The 13648-nt window shown below is 39.6% G+C and overlaps 1 protein-coding gene across 1 annotated transcript in view; it reads left to right on the forward strand.

The window, feature by feature from the left end:
- The window catches only part of LOC127444176 (neurabin-1-like), a 34995-nt gene extending 21607 nt beyond the window's left edge, over positions 1-13388 (forward strand). Inside the window, exons 11-20 of the mRNA XM_051703416.1 lie at positions 186-321; positions 1789-1943; positions 2500-2821; positions 2959-3016; positions 3120-3191; positions 3360-3570; positions 4956-5000; positions 6147-6263; positions 8810-8992; positions 9749-13388. Coding sequence (XP_051559376.1) covers positions 186-321; positions 1789-1943; positions 2500-2821; positions 2959-3016; positions 3120-3191; positions 3360-3570; positions 4956-5000; positions 6147-6263; positions 8810-8992; positions 9749-9925 — 1476 coding nt within the window. The 3' untranslated portion in view covers positions 9926-13388. The remainder of the gene's footprint in view (positions 1-185; positions 322-1788; positions 1944-2499; positions 2822-2958; positions 3017-3119; positions 3192-3359; positions 3571-4955; positions 5001-6146; positions 6264-8809; positions 8993-9748) is intronic.
- Positions 13389-13648: the final 260 nt, after the last annotated feature.

A 13648-nucleotide genomic window follows, 5' to 3' on the forward strand; every position in this document is an offset into this window, starting at 1 on the left:
TACAAATATATATTTGTACAGATAAACTTAACAAATATTATAAGTGAATCTTAAGGAACATATTAAAATAATAAAAAAGGCATGTCATGACCCCTTTAAGCAAAGTTTGGATATCATATGATACAAATGTGAGAGAATAGAGTCTTATAATTGTATATTCATGTTTACCTCTGTGCTTTTCTCAGATAGCTGTTCTGGAGGGCCACAGTGGATTAGACCAGCCCGAAGAGTCTTGCAGCCCTGCAGGAGAGAGTCAACCCAGCAGTCCAACCTCTGGTTCCTCTGAAAGAAATGGACTGTCTACAGATGACCTTCACTCTGGTACAGAAGAGCTCTTTAATCGCCTTAAAGACATTTTTTCTGTAAAAGTTGTTAATTTCACACACTAGAGTTAGCAGATACACTATATTGCCAAAAGTATTCGCTCACCCATCCAAATAATTGAATTCAGGTGTTCCAATCACTTCCATGGCCACAGGTGTATAAAATGAAGCACCTAGGCATGCAGACTGCTTCTACAAACATTTGTGAAAGAATGGGCCGCTCTCAGGAGCTCAGTGAATTCCAGCGTGGTACTGTGATAGGATGCCACCTGTGCAACAAGTCCTGTCGTGAAATTTCCCCGCTACTAAATATTCCACAGTCAACTGTCAGTGGTATTTTAACAAAGTGGAAGCGATTGGGAATGACAGCAACTCAGCCACGAAGTGGTAGGCCACGTAAAATGACAGAGCGGGGTCAGCGGATGCTGAGGCGCATAGTGCGCAGAGGTCGCCAACTTTCTGCAGAGTCAATCGCTACAGACCTCCAAAGTTCATGTGGCCTTCAGATTAGCTCAAGAACAGTGCGTAGAGAGCTTCATGGAATGGGTTTCCATGGCCGAGCAGCTGCATCCAAGCCATACATCACCAAGTGCAATGCAAAGCGTCGGATGCAGTGGTGTAAAGCACGCCGCCATTGGACTCTAGAGCAGTGGAGACGTGTTCTCTGGAGTGACGAATCACGCTTCTCCATCTGGCAATCTGATGGACGAGTCTGGGTTTGGCGGTTGCCAGGAGAACGGTACTTGTCTGACTGCATTGTGCCAACTGTGAAGTTTGGTGGAGGGGGGATTATGTGTGGGGTTGTTTTTCAGGAGCTGGGCTTGGCCCCTTAGTTCCAGTGAAAGGAACTCTGAATGCTTCAGCATACCAAGAGATTTTGGACAATTCCATGCTCCCAACTTTGTGGGAACAGTTTGGGGATGGCCCCTTCCTGTTCCAACATGACTGCGCACCAGTGCACAAAGCAAGGTCCATAAAGACATGGATGAGTGAGTTTGGTGTGGAAGAACTTGACTGGCCTGCATAGAGTCCTGACCTCAACCCGATAGAGCACCTTTGGGATGAATTAGAGCGAAGACTGCGAGCCAGGCCTTCTCGTCCAACATCAGTGTCTGACCTCACAAATGCGCTTCTGGAAGAATGGTCAAAAATTCCCATAAACACACTCCTAAACCTTGTGGAAATCCTTCCCAGAAGAGTTGAAGCTGTTATAGCTGCAAAGGGTGGGCCGACGTCATATTAAACCCTATGGATTAAGAATGGGATGTCACTTAAGTTCATATGCGTCTAAAGGCAGATGAGCAAATACTTTTGGCAATATAGTGTATCTCTTACTCTAGTTTTTATTTTGTCTAGATTTTCCTTATCGAGATTAGAATAGTTTAATTATGTCTTTTCTGGACAAAAAAAGGATTAATGATTACTGAGTTTTTGTGGAGTTGTCTGAGATTCAGTCTGTCATCAGATGCAGACTGGGGAGATGTTCCTCAGACAGATCGTCTAGACTGCAGTGTCTACAGAGCCAAAGCCAGACTGGCACAGGGATCCCAACGCAAGCGGCCATCCCGACATAAACTCAGAGAGTCAGCAAGAGGCTCACAGGCACCCAGCCAATCACAGGTGTTTTGAACAGCAAGCATTTAAATACTTTACAGTATTTCATTGCAGGTCATATTATTGTCATTTTAAACTAGCTTTTTCTCAAGGGTCTTTATCTCTGTCCTTCTCTTCAGTTTTAACAAAACCGTCTCATACTTTTCAAATCCTTAAGCAAGTGCAATGTACTACTGGAATAGCTACTACTGTATTTGGTTTGTGCTTTTTTGTTTGTCCCTATACAGTGAGGTTAAAAAGTGACCACTAGTGAAAATGCTTCTATTTTAATTAATTACAAATTATATTATCAGCATAACAATTTGAGTGACAATTTGAATTGAAAATGTGCATGAATTTTAGAATTTCTTCATATTTGGTATGTCCCCCTTTTTCTGATAATAACAGCATGCTCTTAGGCCAGTATAGACTCCACGGGTTGGTGCAAAAAAATGAAAATTAATGTTCTAGAAACCTTTCATACCCAGAGACCCCCCCCCCCACCCCTACAATCTTTTATATCCCAGCTGTAAACAATGGTCTTCATCCACATTCATTTCTCAATTGGATCCTGTGTATCCAGGAATCAGTGTGTATAAAGGACAACAAACTGGAAAGAACAAGTAGTGAAAGAAGGCGATCTTTCATTGAGAGCCTCTCCATACCAATTCCATCTCTACAGTCTAGTCATGACCAAAGGCATGGAGGCAATCTGTCCACTTCACCCTCCATCCAGAGCCAGACACCCCAGGGAGGCAGCAGCACACAGGCCAGCCTCTCTCCCCCTAAAGACTCCTCCACCCCCCAGTCTCCTTCCTCCTCACAGTCCTCCTCTAGTCTGCTCCTTAACCTGAAAAACAGGAGGAGCAAGGCCAAGGAGCGCAGCAAGAACAAAAACAGTAGAGGTACAAACAGGCAAAAATACATTGATTTCTTTTTATTTTGCACTACTTCACTGGTTTTGCTTTAGCCATATTCATCTAAAAACTGTTAGGTAATACAGCAAGTAAGAATGGATTTGGATTATTCTTTCTTTTTTCAGATGAAGAAAGTGATGGTTCACCAACACGAAAGTCTAAAAGACGATTCCCAGATTTCAGGTAGGGCGGGCCAGCAGCCTCCTCTTGTGCACTAACATTCACACTTCCTATTGCAAATTTTAGTGATGCCTACTATTGTGCTTGCTTTTGTGTTGGTCTACAGTGGTATCCGCAGGTCTGGAGGCAAAGGCAGGAAACGGGAGAGCACCACGCTCAGAGGATCTGTTGGTAGCAGGTTTGAAAATTAAATGTCCTATTATTAACCTACTACATTAACTGAGGTTAATTAATTTTTTATCATTTCAAAATCTGTCGACAGCTGTGATATAGAAAATATTATCTGTCTCAGTCTGCATTAGTTAATTTGATTCATTAGTGTGGTTTCATTGTTGTCCAAACTCAGGGGATCAGGAGACTTATTGGATGAGTCTAGCAGCAATGTGTCCCCCTCTGGCTCTATCTCTTCCATCCCTTCCTGCATGCCCTTTTCCTGGTTTGGGGACAGAGAGAGGGAAAAAGATAATGAGCAGGAAAAGGAGCGCTCTGCTTCTAGTGGCAGTCTTCCTCGTGCTCCAGAGGGACGCATAGAGGATGGGCAGGATCGAACAAACAAGGTGAGAACGGTAAAGATGATGACAAAGGTTTTAGACATTCAGGATAGGCTTTCTAGAAATATTCTGAATGAGAAAAGATTTGGAGGGTTTTTAATGGGTTGTGTTTTTTGAGAAATTGTCACAACACAAAGGTATTCAATTTAAAATTAATTTAGACTGCAAAGTTGGTTGCAATTGACCCTTTGCTAAGCTCCCCCCCATTTGTTTCTGTTGCTCACTCAGACAAGCTTTACAGAACGTCCCATAGGAATTAATCAGAGACTTCGGTGAACAGCATGTTTTTTTAGTAAAACATGCTCATAACATGTTAAAAAAAAAAGAATGGATATTATAGTAGTTGGCTAGAATTTTGACATTGCAAAGCATTTTTTATGTAGTTTAAAGGGATAGTTCACCCAAAAAGAAAAATTATCTTATTTACTCACCCTCATGCCATCCCAGATGTGTATCACTTTCTTTCAGCTGCAGAACACAAACGAAGATTTTTAGAAGATTAATTCCGCTCTGTAGGTCCATACAATGCAAGTGAATGGGTACCAACATTTTGTTGCTCCATAATGCACTTAAATGCAGCATAAAAGTAATCCATAAGACTCCAGTGGTTAAATCTAGATCTTCAAAAGCGATATGATAGGTGTGGGTGAGAAACAGATAATAAAATATAAGTCTGTTTTTACCATAAATACTCCTCCCTGCCCAGTAGGTGGCGATATGCACGAAGAATACAAATCCCCAAAAATAAAAGAAGCATGTGAAATTGAAATTGTGAAAGTGATCGTAAAAATGGACTTAAATATTGATCTTTTTCTCATCCACACATAAAATCACTTTTGAAGACATGGATTTAACCACTGAAGTCGTATGGATTACTTTTATGCTGCCTTTATGTCCAAAGGTTAGTAAATGATGAGAGAATTTTCATTTTTGGGTGAACTATTCCTTTAAGCAATTAAAATGATCTGAATCAGAATTTATATAAACAATTTATCACAGTCAACTGAAAAGAGAAAAGCCTCATGTAATAGCGATTACAACTTAACATTAGTGTAAAATTCTTTGAAAACCATCCAAGCATACAGGATTTCCATAGACTTACATTAGAAAAGAGCAAAAGCTTGTCTGACAATATTGCAGTCGGCAACAATTGCTAAGGTAGGATTGGTCAGTAATGGTTTTGAAGCAGACTTTGCAAAGCAATTGGTTGCATGCTTAGATGTCATTTGAGGTTACATTTTTAGCAATCCTGTCATACTTAGTCTTTGATTCTAAAAGAATGGGAAGTTGTGTGCTGGTAATGAGTACTATTCTTGCTGCACAGTTATTTTAAAGCACAAGTATGTAATTTTGTCTATGTGTTTTTCATTAATAACTCTTCTTTAAAACAGATCAACCTTTCCTGGCCAACTCTTCTCACTCACTCTTTAGATTTGGTACAGTATGCAGTCAGTTCTCCAGCTAATATACGTATCTGCTGTGAGAGGACAGTAGTAACTCTACTAGGAGCTACTAACCTTAGTGGACTCATGTTGGGCATGGTTTTGTTTAAAGATGGGATTTTCCATTGTAGTGAATGCATTCTTTCACAATATAATCTTTGGCCCATACTGATAAAGCCAAATCCTGTTTATTAATGGATTATTAATGGAGTATCACCATGAATAGTGTTAGTTTCTGGTTACTCCGCTTAGTTTTAGTTGTCTGATAATGTACTTTTGGGAAAGATTGTTCATGGTTGTTTTAGACAGCAGATTTAGACAGCATTTCATTTCACTAACACATGAAAGATGCATGCCAATAGTTTTGTGTATGGAAGCACTCATCACCAACTCTCATTAGTAATACAAAGTAGATTCACCTTTCTGCTGGTTTCTGGGAACATGGGACCTGTTTTAAGTTGTGCTGACCAATACAGTATGTGTCGTGTCTAGAAGATAACCCTTGGGCTGGGAAAGTCTTGCAAGAGTTGCAACATACATTGTGTTATATGGAGCCGCACAGTAACCCCCTACACCTACCCATACCCCTAAACCTAACCATAACCTTAGTAACAGCAAATGAGTCTGTTGTGAGACTTTCCCAGCCTGATAGTTCCCTTCTAGACACGACTGCTGATATTGCAGTGATCTTGGATTTAAACTGACATTTAGTGGCATGGATGCAGCAAAAGCAGATGCTTTACTGATGCCATTATAGAAATACCTTTTTTACAGTCAGGTGTTAATTTATTCCACGAGTGAACATGTCTGTTTACCAAGATATAGTGAGTAGAATTTGGAGGGTCATAGGATCTTAACATGCTGCCCCCCATGATGCGAATCAGGTGTCCCATTCATGTAAAAAAAATTTAACTGAATGTTGAGGAATTATGGTGATATTTGCTTTGATATTTCACCTTCATCGGCCCCTAAGCATTACCATTATCCACTTTAAAACTGATTAGAGCATGCTTGTAGCTCCTAATTATTTTATTTCCATTCAAAGCTTGGTCCTATGAATATCTGTGAAAACTGTGCGCAATCGTTATATGTCTATTTGTATATGTTTACTTGTGTGTCCCCATGTCGTACTTGTTACAGAGCTTATCTGTGATGGACGAATCACATGCAGGTAGTCCTCGCTCTTTGCTGGCGGGGTTACTGAAAGAGCCCCGTCTCCTCGCACGCTCGCACAAACATACCTTTTCCTCCTGTGAGGTGAGTGGCCACGGGGTCACTACTGCATGACCTTTCACTTTAGTTAATAGTTAGCATGTCACTGTATATATTTGAGCAGTGAGGACTTTAGCTTTTGGTTGGTAAGGTGTTTGGATAAAGAGACTGAACAGTGTCAGGAGAATGCGTGTATCAGTGAGGGAATAAAGGAAAGAGTGAGATCATGCGCATACAGTAGCTATAAGAAGGACACGTGGTAGTTCAGTATACATGCATTTCTATTTAACTGTTATAGCACAGCTCAGGGGCTCCTATCTGTACAAAGGTCCTGCTATTCTGTTTATGGTTAGAATGATACCAGTGTTAGCAATAAGCAGTAAATGGGTGTGGCATTGTAATGCTTGTGGTATGCGGAATTTCCCCATATGATTGCAACAGCCTTTCTCTACGCCCTGCTGGAAAGGTGTTGCCACAGGTAACATTATTTCACAAGCTGTGTTGAGTGTGTCTGTGACTAAGATTTTAAGACAAAAAGAAAGCTGTCAAACATTTCAGACTTTAATCTGTCTTGGTCTTCTCCTTTTTTTTTTTTTTTTTCCTCTATTTCTGACCTGATTTCTTCTGTGTGTGCTCCAGATTTTATCTGCCCTGGTAACAGGGCAGATAAAAGATGTTTTTGATGTCAACTGTAAACTGGATGTCAACTGGATGTCAACTGTAAACTGGTGCTTTTAATTCTTGCACACAGAATTAAAGGAACAGTTCACTCCAAAATAAAATTCTTTATAATTTTCTTACCATCATGTCATTCCCTCACGTCCTGTGAGCAAGCTCCTCTCATAGCGCTCGTGAACATCCAATGGATTTCAAGATTCTCACTGCAAAATAATTTAAATTGTGGATTGTTTCTCAAAACCTATCGTATGGTTTCAGAAGACATAGAATATGACACAGGAGTTGCATGGACTTCTTTTCTGATACTTTTGGGTCATTTTTTAAAGATGTTGTCTGTCATTTCTGCGCAACTGAATGACATAGCAAAAACAAAAATAAATTCAAACTTTGCTTTCCAAATACGCCCCCCGTCTACTGTTGATCAAACATACAGATAGTTCCACCCCCAATTTATACCACTGGTTGAGTCAGTGTTGTTTTGTCGGACTGGATGGGCCACTCAAACAGGAATTTTATAGCACCACAGAGACGGTGTTTACACTTAAAAAAAATAAAATAAAAAAAAAACAACCTAAGAATGGCTTACTTAGGCCATGTCCACACTAATATGTTTTAGTTTGAAAATGCATCTTTTTCTATACTTTTGGCCTTTCAGACAAACTAAGATGGCATTTTGACTGCGAAAACAGAGCTTTTTGAAAACACTCTCCCAAATGGATACATTTTAAAACGCTGTCTTCACTTTGTAGTGTGGACAGGAAAAACGGAGATATCTGAAAATGATGACGTATTTGTTGTCATGTGATCCATTCAACCCAAAAAAATCAAGATGGCAGCCAATGTTGAAGTGTCATTGTTTTTTCTGCTATCCACTTTGATAGCATTGTTAAAGATAAATGTTACTTTGTACAACTTTCACATTGCATTCCTTCAAAGGCAAAGGGAAGTTTACTCTGAATTGCTGTCCAACAACGGAACACGAGGACAAATGGCGTTTTTTTTGTTGTTGATGTTTTTGGTTTTTTTACATGCGTAGTAAGGGGATTTAAGAGTTTTCATACATGTCAGTGTTTATGAGAAACTTTTGGAAAATGCTTGGAAATGGCAATGTAGATGGAGAGCGTTTCGAAAACTTAAACTCTTTTTAAATGTATCCGGATTAATGTGGACGTGGCCTTATAGTTGTCACATCGAAACGCTATCCACTGCCATTTTGTTGAAAAGACGGCCCATGATATTCATTAAAATGTCTACTTTTGTGTTCCACATAAGTAAGAGAGACATACAAATTTAGAACAACAGAGGGTGAGTAAATTATGACAGAATTTTAATTTTTGGGCAGACTATTCTTTTTAAACATACTGAAGATATGTAGAGTAGCTTTGACATTTTGCCAGAGACATAAATTTGAGAATGAGATGGACCACTTGTGTACATGCTATGAATGGGAGAAATCTTAATGCCAAATATGGCAGCTGGAATCCCACCTTACACCTTAAAATAACCAATCACCTTTTTGATAGAGACATTTTATTTTCTAGATAAAATGTGCATGTGCATTAGCTAGACCAGCCTAAAAAAAAAAAATATATATATATATATATATATATATATATATATATATATATATATATATATTTGTTTTTTGTTTTTTGCTTGATTTAAGCTGAAGCAGCAAAATGGATGATACCATTGTTGTCAATTTTTTTTTTCCTGCAATGTTATTTGAATGTAATGTTGATTAACAGAGATTTTTCTTTCCCTATTCAAGTAGATGTTCTTTCTGAAAATAAATGCCAGAAGGCTTTGAGTATGACCCCTGAGTGACCTGACTTGCTTTTTGCATGACAGGCTGGTGGAGTGCAATCTTCCACTGTTAACTGAAAACGTATTATGCGTGCTCTTATTCTCAGACACTTGAGGATGTTCCTGGAGCAAAGCAATACATGTGGCAGAACCGGCCCCTTTCAGAGTGGACTAATCAGCAAGTCTGCAACTGGTTGATGGGCATGAACATGGAACAGTATATAGGGGAGTTTACAGTTAAGAGTGTGGATGGCCAACATCTCTTGTGCATGGACAGTAGTAAACTTAAGGTTGGTAGATGTAATTTAAGTCTAAGAAGCTGACTGGTTTTTTAATGTATTTTTTATATTGGTATAGAGTCAATAAGTCTCATTCCCTACTATACTTATCTTAATTGTGTGCACAGAAAAGGTTCTCATGTAAACTTCTCTCCAGATTATCACACAAATTTGTTTCTGCCTTTGTTCTATTGTTGATGAATCCAAATTATTTTAAATGAGGGAGCACATGCCTGGAGTTACAGAAGTAATTGGCATGATACTGCTCTGCAAAGGCAAAACGCAGTAACAATTAAAACGTTTGGGTGAACTATCCCTTTAAAACTGATTTATGACTGAAATCAAGTAACTTGGACTATGATCCTTCTTGAGATAGACAGGTTTGACTGCACTACACCACTAATCCACATTTGTCTGGACAATCCAAAAGCCGTTTTTCACACTTTCGGTGTTGTAGTTACTGCATTTTGGCTTTGGTAGTGCATTTTGGCTTTTTTTGCTCCTATGAAATAAAAAAAATAATAAGACTTTTTGTAGGGTAACTGTCCATGGTGATATAAATGACCAGAAGTGATTTAGTGTGTACATGTGGCTCTAAATTTAGAAACAATGGAAGTGCAAACAATGTTGATTTTTCTGTGAAACCACACACAGGTTTTACACACACATGCGTGCATAAATTTGAATGAGCTCGTGAGTTACTGAATGAGACTCAATCTGTAATAATTTAAATGATGACACTTACTGGAAATGTGTGTTTTCTACCAGGAGCTTGGTGTGTCGAGCCACAGAGATCGCTCCACCATTAAGAAGAGATTGAAAAACATGAAGAAGGCTCAGGAAAAATTTGAAAAACAGCAAATAAAAAAAGAGAAAGAAAAGGGGAGAGAGAATGAGGTCAAGAATAAAAGCAGTAAGCCGACAAACTTTGAATCAGCCTGCTGAGGTAACAGACTCATCCAGTTAAGGGACCTTCTTCGGGGCAGTAAATGTGCACGCAGACTGATATGAGTACTGATAATATATGGACTGATAAAGATGGAGTACACTGTCTCGTACAGTGCACGAATGACTTGTAGACTGGTGAGAAAGTAAATGGGAGAACACAATGAAATTCCAGCAGAGGTCTTCTGGCAGTCAAGACTGATAGAACACGTTTTACTGTAAATGTGTCTTTGCTAAGATCTTTAACAGCTCTTGACACAACCCAGGTGTTAAAGAATCAATTCATGCTAACCACACTGACATTCAACATGCATAATTGCACTTTGAGAAAATGGGAATTTATAAATAATTATCCAAAAAAATATTTCATTGCCTTTAACAGATATGCTTGTGTGTTATGAGCGTTGGTGCTGTACATGGTACTAAAATGATTTTACTGCTGTCCGCCAGAGGGCAGCGAAGTAATATTAAATATCCTGCACTAAGCAATAAGGTTTAGTCCAAGTACAATCTCATTCACCAGACTTAAACGGCAAATTATCATGAGCCAAGCTGCTAGTGCACAATCTGCACTTTAGCCTAAAGTTAACTAACAATCAGAGGGTGTTCACAGATTTTGTAAGATCACACCTAGGTAAGCTTTGGCTCCCTCTCCAAGTGTGCACTTTTAAGTGAGCACTTCACAACACATATATATATATATATATATGTATACGTGTGGGTTTTTTTTTTTTTTTTTTCTCATTTTGGAAAGAATGATTTTTTAACTTTTAGTAATGTACATTTTAATGCAATGAGAGGAGAACAATTGTCTTCTGTCAAAACTGATGATGATTTTACATGTGTATTAATAAATAAATATTTTACAACTACAGATTTTATATTACATTTTTAATAGAAATATGTTTGATTTAGGACATTAGCCTAATTGCTAAAATTAGAGCTTGAACTAGCTGGGCAATTCACGAAAGTAAAGTAAAAGAAAGTATTTTGGACACTACCTACGCTCAAATGGCTCTTATACACCAATAAGCCTAAACATTATGACCACTCACAGGTGAAATGAATAACGTTGATCATCTCCTAACAAAGCCACATGTCAAGGTCTGGGTAGATTATACAGTAAGCAAACAATCAGTGCTCGTAGTCAATGTGTTGAATGCAGGAGAAATGGGCAGGAGTAAAGACCTGAGTGACTTTGACAAGGGCCAAATTGTTATGACCAGACGACTGGGTCAGAGCATCTCTGAAATGGCAAGGCCTGTGGGGTTCTCCCGGTCAGCAGTGGTGAATACCTACCGCCAGTGGTCCAAGGAGGGACAAACCAGCAACAGGGTGTTGGGCGCCCAAGGCTCATCCATGCGAGAGGACAATCAAGGCTATCCTGTCTGGTCCGAACCAGCAGAAGGTCTACTGTGGCACAAGTCACAGAAAATTTTAACGATGGTTACAGGAGGAATGTGTCAACACACAGTGCACCCTGCTGCATATGGGGCTGCGTATTTGCAGACCGGTCAGAGTGCCCATGATGACATCTGTCCGCCGTCGAAAGCACCTACAGTGGGCACGCAAGCATAGGAATTGGACCTTGGAGCAGTGGAAGAAGGTCGCCTGGTCCGATGAGTCCCTTTTTCTTTTACATCACATGGACGGCCGTGTACGTGTGCACCGTTTACCTGGGGAAGTGATGGCACCAGGATGCACTGTGGGAAACCAACAAGCCGTTGGTGGGAGTGTGATGCTCTGGGCAATGTTCTGCTGGGAAACCCTGGGTCCAGCCATTCAAGTGGATGTCAATTTGGCCAATGCCACCTACCTAAATATCATTGCTGACCAGATACACCCCTTCATGGCAATGGTATTCCCTGATGGCAGTGGCCTCTTTCAGCAGGATAATGCGCCCTGCCACACTGCACACATTGTACGGGAATGGTTTGAGGAACATGATGAAGAGTTCAAGGTGTTGTCATGCCTCCAAATTCCCCAGATCTCAATCCGATTGATCATCCTCTGGGATGTGCTGGATCAACGAATCCGATCCACGGCAGCTCCAACTCGCAACCTACAGGACTTGAAGGATCTGCTGCTAATGTCTTTGTGCCAGATACCACAGGACACCTTCAGGGGTCTTCTAGAGTCCATGCCTCGGTGGACCAGTGCTGTTTTGCCAGCACACGGAGGACCAACAGCATATTAGGCAGGTGGACATAATGTTTTGGCTCATCAGTGTACATTTCCAATAGAAAGTCATCATATCTTGTCATAATCCGTATCATTTGTCACATTACACCCTGGAAATTTAAATAAATTCAATCTAACCTTTTCCAGCTGTATTTACACATTATGAACCTTCAACAAAAAAAATCTGAATAATTACCTGGCTAATTGGCCCCCACCTGACATCAGTTGTAGTGGTTTTGATTACTTCAGAATAAAACCGGCTGTTCCATGAGGATTCCATCACTAGTGATGCATGGTAATTAATTCAAGAATTCACCATGGTTGGAAAGGTGCTTTCAAACTGTTGAAGGGCACAGGTTAGGAGAAGGGTACAAAAATATTTCAAAGGCTTTAACTATCCCTCTGAGTACCGTTCAAACCATTATTAAGAAGTGGAAAGCACATGGCACGAACAAAACCTTGCATAGATCTGGCCATCCCTCCAAACTGGATGGCCTTGCTGGGAGGATATTGATCAGGGAAGCTATTAAGAGGCCAAAGGCAACTTTGAAGGATTTTCAAGCCCTTATGGCTGAGATTGATCAGTCTGTGCATGTGACAACAATCTCCCAAGCTTTACACAAAGGTGGCCTGTATGGCAGTGTGGCAAGAAAGAAACCTTTCCTGAAAAAGTGCCACACTAAGTTTTACTTGCACTTTGCGAAATAACACCTGGAGGATTCTGATGCCATGTAGCAAAATGTTTTATGGTCATATGATTATGTTGTGGAGTGTTTCTCTTCAACAGGAATTGGGCAATTGGTCAGGATTGAAGAAAGAAATGTATGCTACCATGTACACCCAAATTCTTGAGGAAAATCTGTGGCCCTCTGCTCGACAACTGATGATGGGCAGGTGATTTACCTTTCAGCATGACAATGACCCTAAACACACCGTCCAAAAAAAATAAAAATAAAATCCCAGTGGCTTAAGGATAGGAAGGTCAATGACCTAAATCCAATAGAAAATCTGTGGATGGACTTGAAGAGAGCAGTCCATTGTCATTCACCCCGCAATTTGACTGAACTCCAACTTTGCATGGAAAACTGAGCTAATATTCCTTAATCTAGAACCGAAGGCTGTCATTAAAGCAAAAGGTAGTTTTACAAATTATTAAACCCATGGGTATAGATGATCACTTTTCAAACCCTGTTTTATGAATCTGAACTGTTGACGTTTTTTTTCTTTTCTTGTTACTTTAATGTTGTAAGGCAAAATTTGTAAATAAAGCTGGAAAAAAATATATATTTTTAATGGGTTTTGATTTCAGGCTGTAAGAAAAAAAAGTGACTATTCCAAAGGGGCATGATGGTTTTCTATAGGCACTGTGTGATACACATCATACAATAAAATACTTATAAAAATCAAATGCATTTATTTTAAAGCATGATAGCACAAGCACACTTTTTAAGCAAAACGTTAAAAAATTGGCTTCAAATAAAACAAGCTATATATGGTTAAAAACTGAGACAGAATTTGACATTAGGGAACCTTTGTCAAACA

The sequence above is a fragment of the Myxocyprinus asiaticus genome, chromosome 7 (assembly GCF_019703515.2).
Source record: "Myxocyprinus asiaticus isolate MX2 ecotype Aquarium Trade chromosome 7, UBuf_Myxa_2, whole genome shotgun sequence".
NCBI classification, from domain to species: domain Eukaryota; kingdom Metazoa; phylum Chordata; class Actinopteri; order Cypriniformes; family Catostomidae; genus Myxocyprinus; species Myxocyprinus asiaticus.